The sequence below is a fragment of the Stegodyphus dumicola genome, chromosome 5 (assembly GCF_044657685.1).
Source record: "Stegodyphus dumicola isolate Sdum_Otavi_A_Nest chromosome 5, ASM4465768v1".
NCBI classification, from domain to species: domain Eukaryota; kingdom Metazoa; phylum Arthropoda; class Arachnida; order Araneae; family Eresidae; genus Stegodyphus; species Stegodyphus dumicola.
In genome coordinates, this window is record NC_140772.1 from 157,747,021 (window position 1) to 157,765,727 (window position 18,707).

Sequence of the window (18,707 nt, forward strand, 5' to 3'; positions counted from 1 at the left end):
TACTAAAATTAATTATGATATAAAAAAAGTATTTTAAAAAAAGCTTTTATTGCTGATTTTTAAGTTGGAAATTCATTAGAAAATAAAGAGAATTATATTTCTAAACTATCTTCCCCTCCCAGAATTAGGAAAAATTCAGCCTTAGACTGGGATTTGTTTTACAAAAATATTAAGTGCAGTTTGAAAGCATCACACAAAACTATCTCCCATTTTCAATAAGCAAAATTATTTTGTTCTGTTTTAACAAATTTCATATCTTTGTGGTGGCCGCAGATTGATTTATTGTTTGCTGCTGTTCAATGCTTTCACATTTTAATACTTTTGGTGACATCTATGGGTCGAATCAGAAGTGCAATGTGAGAGATGGCTTGGCCTTGGAAACAAAACTTGAGTCTGTCTCATGGGAGTGGAATCCTGTACAGCTACAGAAAAGAGCTCTCGTGAGCCAGATTCAAGAATTTTTAACCCTTTCAGGTTGGCGAGCACTGAATGGCTCTGCAGACGCTGTACCTTAAATCCATGATTTCCAGTTTTTTCAATGGATGAAAACTGAACACACACTTAAGTGAGCACCAGTGATTATTCATTGTACTGATCTGTACTTTAAATTATTATTATTGTTGTTGTTGCTGTTACACTAGTACTCACTTACTAATGCAATGTTTGTATTTAATTTTTTAACAGGTTTTACCAAAAGATGGTCTGATTGATCACATGCATATCATCTTGAAGAAGCATTTGCCTAATTCTAACTCATTTCCCTAATTTCTCCACAGAAATTCTGATTTGTGCAATTAAAAGTTGAGAACTAGAGTAAATTTTCGAATATTCACTTAAATTAAAAAACTTTATGATATTCCTTATAGAGTCTCATGACACACTGGCTGGAAAGCAGTAGCTTCAATAAACCAGATAAATATAATAAAAAATACTTTTATAAATATTTTATGAATTATGAATTCCATTAAACCTAACATTATTCATGTAAAAAAAAAAATCTTTCACAAATTATTTTTGAAATCCCCAGCATGCTCAGCTATCTTTAATAATATCTATACACAGTCCCACAACATTTTACTTAATGATACTTTACGTCATTTTGATAATATGAGGTTGAATGTTTTACATTTAATACAGTTGTAATGGAAAACATTTTTCTATGAAGCTTGCAGAAAAATTACAAAATTCTTACAGGATTTATTACATACAAACTGTCATAATTTAAAAGCCTACTTCTGAACTATTGATTTATGAGCAACCATTTAAAACATATTTAATTATACAGTTTCTTTGAATTGCTCTGTGCAATATTAATTTTTTTTTAAATTTTCCATTTAAGAATATAAAATCATGTTAGTAAAAAAGTAATTAAAAAAAACTGCCATTCATGAATAGTGTCAGTCCAATAGTTATTAATTTCTGTTATTTAAAATTATCCACCAATTCCTAAAGTTGCAGAATTAGATTTTCTTCAATTTATACTGATACTGAATTGGAGTTTTCCCACCTTCATTCAAATTTATTCATTTATCTAAAGATTTCAACTTCTAGCCTGTCATTCCAAATTTATTTAAAGGCTCAGCTTATAAAATCTTTTTTTTCCTTTCAGTTTGTTTCTTTGTTTTCAGATTTTGATCAGAAAATGGAGCAGGGCTTAATTTCTAAAATTAGAAGTGCCGGAGCTCTATGGAAGATCGTCAGCAAAGAGGAACAAGAGTTAATAGTAATAAAATTACTATTAAACTCATTAATAATTAAAAAATTAAATAGTTAATTAGTATCAAATTAATTAATAGCTATGTAATTAATGCTTATAAATTGCTATTTAATCAATAATTATTATAATTAATTATAATTTAATTGATAATTATTAGACAATTAATTAAATATTATTTATTGAAATAATTTAATAATTACAGATTAAAGTAATTAAATAATTAAAATTAAATAAAATGTAAAGAGATAAATTAAAATTTAATAAGCGATTTTTAATAAAATTTTATCGTTAAAATAAAATGTTAGGAATTCTAAATTTTTTCCCCTTGAAATTTTGGTTCAGTTCTATAAAAAGAAGTACCGGAGCTCATCTTACCTAGGGCTCCGGTACGCTCTGGCTAGAATTGTAATTTATCTTAAAAATTAAGAAGTACCGGAGCCAGGCTCCGGCAAAATTTGAGCACTGAAATGGAGTTATTTTAGTAATTCCTACTTTGGATAAATCTATGAAATTTGGTAAAATATTTCAGAATAATTTTGTCCTTGAAAAGGATCTGTCTCACATGAAAACCACAAATATAATATATCTAAAAATTAGTGATAGTCTAAAAAGTTTACGGTATGAAGTTCTAAGGCTCTAATTGTATGTTTCTTTTACATCTATCATTATATATATATATTAACATGTACATATTATATATATTATATATATATATATTAACGCATACATGTGGAGATCATCGACGACCGATGCTGACTTAGCGAATTACCAACCTAGTGACGTCATCCCAGCATAGCCATGGACCTTATAAGAGATAGACTAACCCAGTGGGCCGGGCCCGCATCACAGACATGTCGGCAAGAAAGAGTAGGGACGATCTGGTTTACTTTAACACTGAAACCTATGGCGTTTGTGTCACATAACTCTTTTTAATTATTAAATGTGATACGTTGTATAGTGATGAGATTATGAAAGCCACAGTTTTTTCCAAATAGGATTTAATATATCTCATTAAAGCACTTTTTACTGCATTTCGCGCATTTTGTTTCACGCGTAATTCTTGTACAAACATCTTTACTTTGGTAAAACGGTAAAAACTCTAAGCACAAAATTTATGAACTTAATTTTGCATACAAATAAAGTAAAATTAAATAAGGTTGATAGTACGCAATGCTTTGAAATAAATAAGGTAAAATTAAACAAGATCTGATAACTCTTTTTTAATTTAATGAACATTTTTCAGGCAGTGATTTTCTAAGCTATAATAACATTACAAAACGATCATATTTATTTAATTATATGATCATTAAATTATTAACATTAAAGCGGATTAGTTATTTTAATAATTCATAAAATTCAGAGCATAAAATTTTCTGAGCGTAATGAAGGGGAAAAAAAAGATAAAATAAAATCTAGAAGCACACTTTTTTTTTAAAGTTTTGTGTGTTACCTATATTTATTAAATACCATGTTCTTCACCCGTAAACCACATACATTTGAAAACAGCATATCTTTAGAATTTCCGCACTGGAGATAAAACTGTTATTTTCTGTACAGTGCCCGCTCTGAACTCGTTGAGTTTGCTAATCAAAAATTCTTTAAAGTTTTACAAAATATGAAATAGATTAAAACAAATTCGAAATTCGGCCGTCCAGATGCGCATGTTCAGGTGGAGGATTACATTATTCAAAATTCGATGGCTCTAGATACCATCGTTTTTGTTACTGTGCAAGAAACAAACAAGTATTCATGCAGATTCTTCATTATTTAATTTCTTTACATATAATACAGGGAGATAATATTTGGTAACAACAATTTGCAAGGAAACACAGACATTTATAGTAAAACAGTGCAAAATGCCGCTCCGAAACTAACAGTCTTTCTAGGCTACCGCCCCTTTGGGCTAATAAATTAAATTAACAGTAAATTTAAAAAATCTTATACGGAGCTAAAAATAAATTTAAAAAAATAATCACTATAAAATACAAGCAAAATTAAATATTACAGTTAAATACAATTTTAATATTAGAATTAAATGTATAAAAATTTTTAAGGTGTCAAAAGTGTTTATTACTATGATGTATTATGAAATATAATTGAAATAAAATTCCTTTTTGGAATTGTGCTATAATACTCATCTATAATTTTAAAAAAGCAGCACAATTTAGAATTTTAAACAAAACTTTCAAAAATTCGTTTTTAAATATTTTAGTATTTTTTACTTATTTAGACCAATAAAAAGCATTAAAATTGCAAGAGAAAATTGCTTGTTTGAAATTTTCTATTAGTTCAGATTTAAAATATTATTTTCTAAAAGAAGTAGTTACCAATTTCCTTACAGCAGAGGAAAAGCTAAAAAAATATCCAGTCCTGAAAGCATGCAATAGCTTTATAATTATTTGGAACATTAATTATGCTTGATAAATATGCTAAATTTTTAAAAATCAATCTCAATTTCAAAAATAAAAATATGGAGAAATTTTAATTTGTTGAATGAGGCGCTACAACCAGCTTTTTCTTGACAATCATACATGCTGCAATAGGCAACCAATGTTAAATTTCTGCAGGTTGTCCCTACTCCTCCGGATGTGATCAAGGTGACAGCCGGCAACGCCTCAGACAATGGAGAAAACCCGTTTGGGTTAGTCTATTTCTTATAAGGTCCATGAGCATAGCTCAGTGCAGAAAAGACGAGACCAATGAGAAATAGCGTCTAGAAATGGACGAGAGTGGAGAGTAACAGACGTGAGCGGATGGCTTGCTCGTCTTCAAGAGTTGAAGAAGACAGACGGTCTTCTTTGGTGTTTAACTGTCTTTAGCTGATTATACTATTTAAAGCTAGCTGTGGAAGTTATAATGATAACGTATTCTATCAACGCCGGAGGAACTAATATTGTCTGTGATTGTTCATCATTACATGAATCCTGCAACATTAATTTTTACTTAACCGTTATTACTTTTATCTATTTCTTATTAGTAAAATAAAAGCATTTAAAAATGCAATATTCGTGCTCTATCGTTTTGAAATAAAACCTACACACCTATTATATATACATACATATATATATATATATATATATTGATTTTACTTTGGATGAAGTGGAATTTACTCTTAAAAAGTTAAATAAAGGTAAAGCTCCAGGCAAAGATGGCCTGACAATGGATATTATTTTAGAAATCTTTGAATGCAATAAAAAATTCTTTGTTAACTATTCTGAATGAATGTCTTTGGAGGGGAATTTTTCCTGAATGTTGGAAAGAGGCTGATTTGGTTTTGTTGTGAAAAAAACAGAAAAGGAAAAAGAAGATCCTTCCTCTTTTCGTCCCATTTGCTTACTGCCTTTCTGGGGCAAGGTGATAAACTCATGACACAACGGTTACAATATTATTTATTATCAAATAATCTTTTAAATAAATATCAGTTTGGTTTTATGTCAGGTAAAAGTACTGCCCAGGCTATAGATAATTTAATTTCTGACATCCTTCGAAATAGAAGGAAAGGTAAACATATTGCAATTTTATCCTTAGATGTAAAGAGTGCTTTCAACAATGTTTGGTGGCCAATTTTATTAAAGGAATTAAGAAATATGAAATGTCCAAAAAATATCTTTTTAATAATATGTTATTTTCTGAATGAAAGAAAAGTTTCCTTATGTGATGGTAATAAGTGGCATCACCGAAATTACCAAAGGGGTTGTCCCCAAGGCTCAATATCTGGTCCACTTTTGTGGAATGTTATTGCTAATAGAGCTTTAAACATAACCTTACCACAAAATGTTAGTATACAAGCTTCTGCTTACGATTTTGTTTTATTCGCCATGGGAAGTGGTCGCCATACAATTGATAAAGCTTTAAGTTTCGCCACTCAAGAATTGGAGAAGTGGTCTTTCCATGTTAAACTCAAATTTGATCCAAAGAAGAGCTTTCTTTTGGGTACTACCAAAACTAATACTAGATCAATACATCTTAGGTGCAAACTGCATGGACAACCAATTAGAGTTTCTAAGACAATGAAATATTTGGGCATTACGATCAATGAAAAGCTCACTTTTATATCTCACCTAAATCAAATAAAGATCGAATGCACCTATATTCCTAATAGACTTAGTAAAATGAATCTTCAAGGTAAAGTTTTATATAAAAGAGATATTGAGAGATAGATCTTGTATGCATGTGGTGCATGGTGGAATGGAAAGGTCCAAATGCATAACAAAATTTTGAAAATTCAAAGTATCACTTTACTGGGGATTACGAAGTGTTTTAGAACTACAGTAGATCTTCAGATTTTGACGCTATCGATATTTTAGCGGAAAAAGAATATACTATCTTTAAATTAAAAGCTGGTAATAAAACTGTCGATTGTTCCAGTGAGATCTTCTCAGGTAGAGATTTTGACTTAGAAAGAGAAAGGTTTAGACATTCATCCAGCTTTGTTGAAACAATTGAATTGGCATAAAGGCCTTCCCAATATGGCAGGCTAAATGGTTTTTAAGATGGATCTAAACTAAATGGTCATGTGGGGGCAGCCTTTTGTGTGTTCTCAGATGAGAAACTAAACTATAAAGGAACTTGTAATCTATAGCAAAAAGGAGCTTGTACAAAGGGTACAAAGGAACTTGTAGCCTTTGTAAGTCTATACTTACAAAGGAAATAGTATAGACTTTCTGACAATGCCTCTGTCTCAGGCAGAATTAGTGGCTCTGCGAGAGGCCTTATATTGGCTTATTTCTAATTCTGCGATAGATCCTGTAGAAATCTATAGTGACTGCGAAAGTGCAATTGTTTCAATTACGGATGTTTGTCCAAATAACGATCTAATTAAACTGATAAAAGACATGCTCATTTTTCTTAGCGCTTTCAGAGATATTAAACTTTTTGGATGAAGAGTCATATTGATACTATTGGTTAGCAGGTAGATTGGTTAGCAGAGTCAGTTAGATTGGCAAAGAGAGCATAGATTGGCAAAGGCTGCCACTGGAACTCAAATTATTGATTTTGAAGTAAAATCATCCTTTGCAGTTTGAAATCCTTGTTGAAAAGAAAAGGTTTGACTCTATGGCAAGCAAAGTGGAATGACCCAGATTCTAAAGGAAGATTCACATATAATTTAATCTCAACTGTAAGTACGAGAAGATGCCTTAGTGACAAGTATCAAAACCAAGCTTTAACTAATCATGGTCACTTTCCCTTTTATTATAATATGTTTTCGATAAAAAATTGTGTCTGTTCATGTGGCATGAGTAATGTCGACATTGAGCACCTGTTGTTTAGATGCTCTTCTATGAAAAATATTGTTCTAAGATTTATTGCTAAATTTAATACTCTAAAGGATCTAAGTAAAAATACAGTGACTAAATTGAAATTTTCAAATTTCATAAAATATGTATCTGTAAATGAAATGAATTTATATATTGATTGTGTTTAAAATTTCCCTATCTGTTTTAAGGAAAACTAGGATGTTTATGATATTCTGTTAATTTATTTCTTTGTAGATGTAAGTAACATATTTTTATGCATGTAAGTAACATGTGTTATATTTCACAAAGTATGTAATAATGTGCTTTTGTTGGTGTAGCTGGTAAATTTCACGAGCTCCTAGACTTTGTTAATATTTTAGTTGTTTATTTAATGCTAGTTCTATTTAACGTTATTTCAGGTAGTATGGTCGTAGTTCTACTGCTTAATGGGCCTGATTCAGGCCTTGTTTTAGATCTTTAATTAAATAGCTCCACCAAGCCCTGTTAAGCCTCTAATGGCAGTACAGGAAGTTCAACCAGTCACACACATATATATATATGTAAGTATATATATATATGCAATGTGTGTGTGTATATATATATATGTATATACACACAGATATATATACATATATACAGGGTGTAAAAGCTTCAACAAACTTAAAGAGATGATAGTACTCATCAAGACAAACAAAAAATGCAATGGAAGATGGGGTTGCAAATAACTTTTAAAGAGTGAAAATTGCAAAACTAATAAAAACATCAAAATCTCGCATACTGCTTTTCCGCAGAATTGGCTAGTAGCACGAAGCTGGTTTTCTTTTCACTTTGTGCATATCCAATGAAAAAGAGATAACAAAAACTGGTAGAAAGTCAAACAAATCTGTGAGCAGGAATCCTCTTATGCAAATTTTCCGTATTCTTAGAAACAGACCAATAAACACAACTTTGTAGCAAGCATGTGTTGTAAGTACATGAACCGCCAAGGACGATAGGTAGTATCATTGTGAAAATATTTTGTGCTTTCAGTAGGAATGGTTACTTATTCCCATAACGAAATAGCTGATATGCATATGATTTATGGTGAAGCTGCAGGAAATGGCCACTTATCACAGAGGTTATATCAAGAATGATTTCCGACAAGGCATTGTCCTTATCATAGCACTTTCGCAAGAATTAATTGACGCTTACGAGAAACTGGGTCTTTCCATGCAAGATCCTGTAACAGAGGACGAAACCACCATGTGCGCACTGCAGAAATGGAAGGAGGAGTGGCTGCAGTTGTTTACGGACTTTCCAACTACCACTACGCGAGCGGTTTCAGATGAATTGAATGTTTCACACATGTCAATGTGGGGATTTCTATGCAATGAACGGATGCACCCTTTTCGCATGCAGAAGGTGCAGTTTCTACACTGGGTAATGAATACAATAAGAAATGATCCACAATTTACCTCCAAAGTACTATTTACAGATGAGGTTACATTTACCCGAGATGGCATGTTTAACATGCACAATGCTCAATTTGGTGTACAGAGAATCCTCGTTCTATTGTCTCGTGAAATGCGCAACATTGGATCAGTGTCAACATCTGGTGCGGCATTCTCGGTGATAACCTGGTGAGCCCGTACTTGCTGCCCAACTGTCTCAATGGTCCAACTTACCTGAGTTTCCTGCAGAATATCCTGCCAGGTTTGCTTTCTGCGACACAAGCTGGCAAGCAGCAACAAATTTGGTACATGCACGATGGTGCTCCACCTCATTTTTCTGTGGATTTGCATAACCACCGTCATGCAGTTTATCCGGCAAGATGGATTGGATGCAGATTTGCATAACCAAATCTCAATAAAATCAAAAATTTGCATAATCAAATCTAATCAAAATGCATAATCCTGTTGCTTGGCCTTCACGCTCTCCAGACCTGAACACTTTGGATTTCTTCTTCTGGGGACAGATGAAATTACTCATTTATGAGATGCAAGTAGAAATGCCAGAAGACATAGGAGAGCATACTGTGACCGCCAGTTGTTCCTCCGTCGATGTACTCTGTGTGATAATGTCCACGGTCGACACTTGGAAAATTTTTTGTTTCTTCTGGACATCATGAGCTGTGTTGTACCTATTCTGTGCAACAAATAATTTTCTGGAGTGTTTCTTGTCTGAGATTGTCCATCTCCAGATGCATTTTCTCGATTTTCACCCTTTAAACGTCATTTGCAACCCCATGTTCCCTTGCATATTTTGTTTGTCTTGATGAGTACTATCATCCTCTTAAGTTTATTTAAACATTTCAGATACATCCTGTATATATACGCACAATTTTATCCATGTATGTGTGTAAGTGTATAATGTACATATATACTATGTATATATACACATATACAGTTGCAACTTTAAGGGGGATGAAGTAAGGTATCTGGCCAGGGTGCCAAATATAGAGGAGCACTGCATTGAATAGTAAAGATTCTTTCAAACTGTTAAACAGCATCTTTTGTGAAATGTTGTATAATGATTTGGCTGCTTCTGGTTTAAAGAGAAGAATATTTATATGATCTATGGATGTACATGTGTGTACGTGTATATATATATGTATATACTAAATTCCAAAAATTAAGGAAAAATCACAAAAATAATGACAAATCATTCAAAAACACACTAATCTGTATAAAATTTGAATATGTTGTTAAATAAGAGTTGCTGAGTAAAACTGCAATGTGCAAATTAATAGTACCACAATCAGAATACATAATCTGTTAGTAGCATAAAATTGCATGTTTGAGAGTAAGCCTGCAAATTTCACTGTGATACTGAGATAAGAAATCTGGGATAGCTAGTTTGTAACAATAGCCACCAGGCATCATTTTCCCAAAGAACTGTGATGGAGAGCTGTTGGAAGACTGCAGGCAGGACAAAATCAGACAGACATGACCAGATGGCTAAATCGGAGTTTCTCTGTGTTCACAGACTTTGGCAGCAATTTTTAACCACAGATTTGGCAACAAGGAGGCTCGGCCAAGGCAAACAATTACTATGACGAGCACTGATGACCAATATTGGTAGTTTTGCGCACAAGGAATGGAACCGCAACTTCGACTCAACTTAGACTCTCCTTTGTTGCAACCACAATAAGTCAAAGTCAGCCAACCATAGAAGGCTTCAGGAAGGAGGTCTGTATGCAAGGTCACCAGCCATTTGTGTGCCGTTCACATCACATCATAGAAGGGAATGTTTGAGGAGTGCATGTCAACTTGTCCACTGGATGGCTGATTAGTGGAGGGCTCTTCTCTTTATGGATGAGTCCAGGTTTATCCTCAAAGCATTAGTAAGCATTATTTGATTTGCAGAGTACCTCGAACTCATTATCATCTATCAAAAATATGTGAAAGATATGCATAAGGAGGAGGCAGTGTCTGTGTTTGGAGCGGAATCATTTTGGGTGGACACACAAACCTCCATGTCTTTCCTCATGGAAATGTGAATGCTCACGCCTATAGAAATGACATCCTTGATGCTTATGTGTTTTTTATGCCAAGGCAATAGGTGATGATTTCCTGCTACAGGGCAGCATTGCTAGACTGCAAAGGGCTCATGATCTAATCTTCTAGTCTTCAGCAGCAAACAATTCAGCACATGGAATCTATTCAGCCCATTCAGCTTGATCACCAGACCTGAATCCTATTGAGCATACTTAGGATGCTTTAGGAAGATGTATAGCTGCACTCAATCCTCCTTTCCAGACCCTTGCCATGCTTTCAGCTGCTTTGTAAGAACAACGGCTCTCATTTCCTACAGAAGTGACAGACTGCATAATTGACAGCATCACACATTGCTTATGTGCTGTATTTCTTCTAGGGCAGATAATATGCCATGTAATAATTTTCCTATACCAAATTGACACATCCAATTAGTTCATTTAACACATATTCTAATTTCTATAACATCATAATTGTTTGGTAATTTCTTTTCATGTTATTTATTCCTTATTATGTGTTGTATACAATGGGTCAATTTCATTAAATTCTACATGTAATTGTTTGAGTAATCATAATTTTTTTTGCGATTTTTCTTGCTTAATGATAAACAGTGTATTTATAAGTTATCAAGAAATGATTCTTAAAAATTAAATTTTTTTCACATTGTTAAAAATATCTTTACTCACATGCAGAGTAAATAAATAAATAAACAAATAAAAAATAAGAAGAGGGTCTTTTTTTTTGGGGGGGGGAGAGTTATTATACTAACTTTGAAAATAATAATTTATAATAATGGAACAAATATTTCAAATACAAAACTTACCAAACTTGCCTTGACTTAACAAAGCTAACACTCTGAAGTTTAATTTTTCATATATTTTCATTTTCCATTTTTATTTCAGTTTATCATTTTTCTTTTTTTAATTTATTTTTCATATCCATTCATATTTTTAAAACTCTTAGAAACAGATGATCACTGAAGATAAATGGTTTAAGATTTAAAATGCTATTTTGAAAAAAATTTAAAATAAAGGCAAAAATAAAGATATTACCAAATCCTCAAAGATATCTTTTTGGTGAACATGGATGGTAATAAGAGTTTCATATTTTATTCTTACAAATCGAGATAAATCTAGAGTTGTTTGAGCAATGAGTTTTCTTAGAATGTCACCAAATTTTTTATTTGTATAGCTCATTATCTTTTTGCTAATTCGAGCATATGAAAGAGCTTCTTCTCCATCTCTTGTCCATAACATTTGTACTCCAAGAAGAGCAACCTAAAAGTAGAATTAAAAGGAAATTTTCAGAAAAACATTCAGAACAAAATGCATAAAATGAATTTGACAGAGAAAATTAATTCATATTTAAATATTTTGAAACATTAACATGGGAAGAAGCCATTATTATAAAAATGCAAAAGCAGATAAATGAAATTAAATTTTATAAATATCTACAGTAGTATCTTTGCTTTTCTAAAAATAGTTCAGAAATAATGCTTTATAACATTTATTATCTTAATGTGTCTTCTCATTTCATTTTAACCTTAAATGCCTTCATTCTGAAAAATGAAAGACAGAAAATAAAAATGATTATCTTAATATTATTCTTCAAAAAATATAGCTGTAATATCGTATTGCTATTTTAACATTTTAGAAATATTATAGTTACAATAAAAAATCATTACAAAATTCATAAATTACAATCAAAAATTGTTCAAGCTAATTTATTTTTAAATTCCCAAAATTTTGATAAGTTGCCCAATTTAGCAACACACAGTAAAAGAATTAATATTTCAAAAAATTTTTTCAATGTAATAGACAGGAATGAATTTAAATGGTAACCTGAATATATGTGCGAGTGAAGTACATGAGTATGTGAATTGAAATGCATATTTGGTGATGAATTTCAAAATTGGCATATTTTTGGCATCTTTATAAAAAATTAAACTTTATAAAAAAATTAATTCAACATGTAAGATTGCAAGATTAAAACAGTTCCCATAAAATTTATGAAATATTGCAAACATTTGAAGATATGCATTGTTCTTAATGGCTACTTAAAACTGACAATGCAAATATGTGGTTCTCCCCAGATTTACATTGTTTTAATACCAATAAATAGTTTTAAAATATCTCTTCCTCTTTTTCCAAGTCTTTTATCCCTAATATTTAAGAATTTTTAGATTCATCGATAACAGTGGCAGAAAGCATAATTTTTATAAAAATCACACTTTAACATTCTTGGAAGTCACGCTTCCAAGAAGACAAAGAAGGACAAATACACAACATGTTGAAAGTCGACAGGTGAAGATCAAAGCCCAAGAAATTGTTTTCTATGCAAATAGGCAGCATTCTTGATAATAATATTTGTTTTGAAGGAATGAAAGAGCAGTAAACGAGATACCCTGAAAATTACATTCTGGAATGGCCAATTGCATACCATATATCGAAAAAGAAGGTATCTATGATCATGAGAAACAAAGATGCTATTGCATAGGCTAACACTGTGAAGGGGATGAAATTGTATCAGGAACATTGAAGCATGTTGAGAAATTGTTTTTGATCTGGATAACTGAGTATATAGCTAGACTATTTCTTTCCTGTACAATATATACTATATTTCTGCTACTGCATTTGTATTTTAAAATTAAACAGTAATAATTATTAGATTTTTTATAAGAGTAGATTAGTTATTTTCTTTACTTCTTACTGGAAACTTTTGCTTAATATATTAAGAAATTGTTTTTGATCTGGATAACAGAAAAGCATATAGCTACAGTATTTCTTTCCTGTACAGTATATATTTCAGCCACTGCTTGGTATTTTTAAATTATATAGTTCAGTCAAAAGTCGTTAATTCGGACACCCAAAATCCGGAATGATCTATAATCCGGACCTCAAAGCTAAACACATGCACGTAAGACCTTTACGGCTGCGAATATGCGTGTGCACGAGCGCAAAATACGTTTACGAATGCACGTTTAATGTATAACGGACGGTATAAGCTAAGCCAAAATTATCTAATTCAGTTAATGTTGCAGATTGCGTTGTTCCATAATCTTCGAATTGGATTCGGCTTATTATTTTTTGCAGACTGTTAGAGCAATTTTATAAAAGTAAGCTTGAACTTTCGATTATGTCAAATAGAATTTCTAATATATATTTACTTGTTGAAGGTATTCGTGGTTCATTTTTGTTTACTGTTACAACTTCGCTAAATTGAGACGAGCAGATGAATAAAACAGAATTAAAGTTCTTACCTTAATAAAGTGTAATCCAAGCTGCTGATGTAAGGAACACGATCATCATATTAGCAAACACAAAATAACATATTTATTAGGTATATGAAGAAAAAAAAAATATAGCGATGATTACAAGCGTTGTTTACTGTCCATTGCATAACGCGAGAAGTGAGTCATACAAGGAGAGAATGTTTCTCCTTTTTTTTTTTTTAGTCCAAAGGGATTTGAATCCCGAAGGACCATTAGTTTCATTTTGGCATTTTGCATCGGACTCATAAATGTCGGTTCACTTTTCAAACTGTTGCCACAAAATGTTAGAGTCCTGCATTATATTTGAAGAAATTAAATAATGAAAAATCTGCATAAATGTATGTATATTTCTCGTATTGTGATAAAACAAGGTACATAAAGTCATCGAATTTTGAATAATGTAATCCTCCAACGAATATGAGCATGTGGAAGATCAAATTTGAAATTTGAAATTTGTTTTATGATCGATTTCCTATTTTTTAAAACTTTGACGAATTTTTGATTAACAAACTCAAGGATTTCAAAGCGAGCAATGGCAACGTTGTGCAGATAAAACATTTTTATCTCCAGCGCGTGAGTCTCTGTATCGGAAATTCTAAAGATATGCTCGTTTTAAAACTATTTTGCGATATTGCTGTTGCACTGGATCCTATGGTTTAAGTGCGAGGAACATGATATTTAATAAAGAAAGGTAACACACAAAATGTTAAAAAACGCCCCTTTGGACGTAATTTAAAATCTGAAACATTTCAGATTTTTTTTTTTTGGATCAAGTCCAATCACAGTTAGCGGGGGTGGGGGGGGGAATTAACGTCGGAGTGTACAGCTTCATCGCTGTTATTATGAATTGCTCCACAATCTCCTACTCGATGAACTGTTCTGTTCGAAGTAAGCCCGATTCCTTTCAATAGAAATTCCAGCTGTTGTCTGGGCAAAGGTTTTGTGAACATGTCCGCATACATCATTTTACTGTTGCAGTGTATTAATTTAACAATCCCTTGATTTTGTAGATCATATACGTAGTGATATTTCACATCGATGTGTTTGGTGTAACTGCTTCCTTTCTCTTTTCGGGAAAGATTTATGCATGATATATTGTCCTCGAATACGATGTTAGCTTCCTGTTGAGCAAAACCTAAATCTCCCATCAGTTGTCTAATCCATTGTAGCTCCTGCAATGTTAAGGCTAGAGCGATGTATTCGGCTTCTGTCAAAGATTGGGCGACACAATTTTGTTTCTTGCTTCCCCATGATACCATATTGTTTCCTATTTGAAATATATATCCGGGTGTGGATTTTCTGTCAGAGGTATCTCCTGCCCAATCAGCGTCACTGTAAGCTTTGATGACTGGTGCACCATTGGATTTTAGATGTAATTTGTAATTAATTGTTGCTCTCAAATATCGTATGATTTTAATGATACCGTTCCAGTCCGATGTTGATGGATTTTCTATTTTCCTGCTAAGTATTCCAACAGAATTTGCTATGTCAGGTCTTGATACTGTTGCTAAATATAAAAGTGCTCCCACTGCTTCCCTATACTTCCGATTATCGGGAAAAACGTCATCCTGGTTGTTTTGGTTCTTCGTAAAATTCGTAGTCATGGGTGTATAGCTTAGTTTCTTTGGTGACTCTCCGTCGAATTTTTTGATCATACTATTAATCTTGTTAGCTTGATGAAGTTTAAAGCTTCCATCTTTTCCTCTTTCGATTTCAATTCCTAGATATGTAGACACTTCTCCAAGATTTCGAATGTCGAAATATTCTTTGACAATTCGTTCAACTTCTTGAATTGATTCACACTTGTCGCTCATGACTAATATGTCATCAACGTAAACGATTATGTAAGTTCTTGCGTTTTTCTCGATTAGTGTGAAGGAACATGGATCAGCCTTTCCTTGAATGTATCCTTGTTTGCGCAGGATTTCAGCTATCTTGTGATTCCAGTTTCTGGCTGCCTGTTTTAGTCCGTAGATACTTTTATTCAGTTTACAGACTTTATTTGCTTCTGAAGCAGAGATGTAGCCTTCTGGTTGCTTCATATATATATTTTCTTTCAGATCTCCATATAGAAAAGCTGTTTTTACATCGAAGTGATTTACGTGCATTTTCTTTTGAGCTGCTATTGCCAAAATAGTCCTTATTGTTGTATACTTTACGACTGGAGCGAACGTTTCGTCGTAGTCGTGCCCAAATTTTTGGCAATATCCTTTAGCTACTAAACGAGCTTTATATCTGATAATATTTCTTGAAGCGTCGGATTTTGTTTTAAATGTCCATTTGTTTCCAATTGCTTTCTTTCCTTTTGGAAGATCGACTAGTTCCCATGTTTTGTTCCTCTTCAGTGCTTCCATTTCTTCTTTCGTAGCTTTTAATCACAGTTCCTTTTCTTTGGTAGGAAAAGTTTAAAGTTCTTCCCAGTCTTTAGGAACTTTGATTTCTTCATTCTTAGCCATGTATGAGAATCTGTTTGATGGGATTCTTTTAGTCGTTCTGTGGGATCTTCTCGGTAATGGGGGAATTTCTTCTGTGTCAATTACTTCCTCTGTAATATCATTTGGACGTGGTTCTGTCGATTTATTTTCTTTAAAAGGCCATTCTATTTCCTCATGATGATCGTTTAATTGACAAGGCATTTCTTCTTTTTTGTTTTTATCGAATATTATGCTTCTTCTGATCATGACGTTGTTTGCATGTGGCATGTAAATTCTATATCCTTTAGTACGGTCACTATATCCAACAAGAATTCCTTTTTCTGCTCTTTCGTCTAGTTTGCTTCTTTTCTGCTTTGGAACTCGATAATAAGCTGTGCTGTCGAAAACTCTGATATGGCTTAGGTTCGGCTTCTTATTATTCCATAGTTCATATGGTGTTTTTTCAACTGATCTTGATGGTAGCCTGTTTTGTAGATAGGTGGCTGTCATTACGGCTTCTCCCCAAAATTCTCTTTTGAGTCCTGAATCGAGTAGCAGGCATCTTGTTATTTTCATCAAGTAACGATTTTTTCTTTCTGCTCTACCGTTCTGTTGCGGTGAATATGCTACGGAGGTTTGATGTTCGATTCCCTCTTCCTTTAGATAGTCTTCAATCTTTTTGCTTGTATATTCTCCTCCATTGTCTGTTCTTAAGACTTTTGGCTTCTTTCCAAATTTGTTCTTCGCCATGGTTACAAATTGTTTTAACTTGGAGATAGCTTCATCTTTTGTAGCTAGCAGGTAGAGCGTTGTGTATCTCGAATGATCGTCGATGAATGTTATGAAGTATTTCTTTCCTCCTAGTGATGTTGTACCGATTGGTCCACAGATATCTGAATGTATCAAGTCTAGAACTGATTTTGCTCTATAGTTGTTTAGCTTGGGATACGGCAATTCAGTCATTTTGCCTCTGATACAGCATTCACATTCTTTTTCCTTTTTGGCTTCTCCGTCAATTCTTATTCTGGTTGCCAAGTCATCATTCTTTAGCCTCTTGATTGCTTCATAATTTCTATGTCCTAGCCTTCTATGCCAAAGATCTATACTATTTTCTCTTCTTTCTGCAGTTGCAATTTTGGCTTTTCTTCTTTGCGATTTAACTATGGTGTATAAATTTCCTTTTGCTTTAGCAATTCCTATGGTTTTATTTTTCTTCTTTATCCTGCAATAATCTTCTTCAAATTCAACTGTGAATCCTTTCTTTGTAATTTTCCTTACAGATATCAATTCTCCTTCTAGGTCAGGAACGTACAGAACATCTACGAGTCTCACTTCTATTTCGTTATCTTCGTCTTCTGTATAGTATAAGTATCCTTCTCCTATACCTTCGGACTTCATCTGCATGCCGTTAGCAATTGTTATCTGCTCAGTTTTGCTTCTATCCAATTTGGTGAAAAAGTTTATGTTATCGGTCATATGACAAGTAGCACCTGAGTCAACTGATCAGTTTGAGTTTTGAGATTTTCTTTCTCTGGTGACTTCGAATGTGTAATTCTCAGTCTTTTCATGATTCTTATTTTCGTTTTCATCTTCATGTGTATCCTCGTTTACAGCAATTTTAGTTTTCTGTTTATTTCCATAATTTCTTTTATTTGTTTGCTTTTCATTCTTGAAAAATGAGTTACTTTCGTTTTTATCTTTTTCTTTGTGGTTATTTAAAAATCTGCATTCTTTTTCTGAGTGTCCTATTCTTTTGCAATAATTGCATCTTCGTTGATTGAAATGCTTGAATTTTGTGCTAAAATTCGTTTTAAAGGCAGTCGTTTCTTCTGCTCGCGTGCCTTCTTTTCTTCTCAGGCATTCATCGATGAGTTTCGTTTTTACGTATTCCAGCATTAGTTCTTCTTCTGGGCGTGCTTCTAAAGCTGCAATGAGATTTTTGTAGCTTTTTGGTAAGCCGCTTAGTAAGAGCGCTGCAATGTGACTGTCCTTTATTTCTTTCCCGATTCCTCGCAGTTTGTCTACGATTTCGAGCATTTTGTTGACGTGTTCTTCGAGTTTGTATTCGTTTTGTGCTTTTAACATATACAGCTTTCTCAGAAGGTAAAGTTTACTGGAAAGATTCTTTCATTCGTGTATTTTCTTTAATTCATTCCATATTTCTTTGGCTGTCGTTTTATTTCTTATGTGTACGATTTGGTTGTCTTCTACGAGTAAACTAATGGTAGCTTGTGCTTGTTCATCTTGTTTTCTCTATTCGACGTTTATTTCTTTTGGTGTATCATCTGCTATTAAATCCCATAAATTTTCCTTTTTCAGGATCATTTCAAGTTTGTATTTCCATACTTGATAGTTGTTATTGTTTAGTTTCATAATCGAATATTTATTTTTGCAGCTAGTAGCCATTTCTGCTTCTGTATTTCGAATGCACAGTACGCAAATATGCAGTTTTGTTTCGCTTTTGAAGACAGGCTTGGCTTTTCCTTTTTCGGATTATCCAGCGATAATTTATGGTAAAGTATCTTTTCTGTTTTTTTATTCTTAATGGCTTATCTCGATATATTTTATGCGTTTAGTTGAAGTAAACATATTTTC

At 32.7% G+C, this 18,707-nt stretch overlaps 1 protein-coding gene across 1 annotated transcript in view; it reads right to left on the reverse strand.

The window, feature by feature from the left end:
• LOC118184242 (dynein axonemal heavy chain 8-like) overlaps positions 1-18,707 on the reverse strand; it is a 442,084-nt gene that overhangs the window by 193,469 nt on the left and 229,908 nt on the right. The window contains exon 38 of the mRNA XM_085817842.1: positions 11,480-11,704. Within this exon, the coding sequence (XP_085673968.1) occupies positions 11,480-11,704 (225 nt within the window). The remainder of the gene's footprint in view (positions 1-11,479; positions 11,705-18,707) is intronic.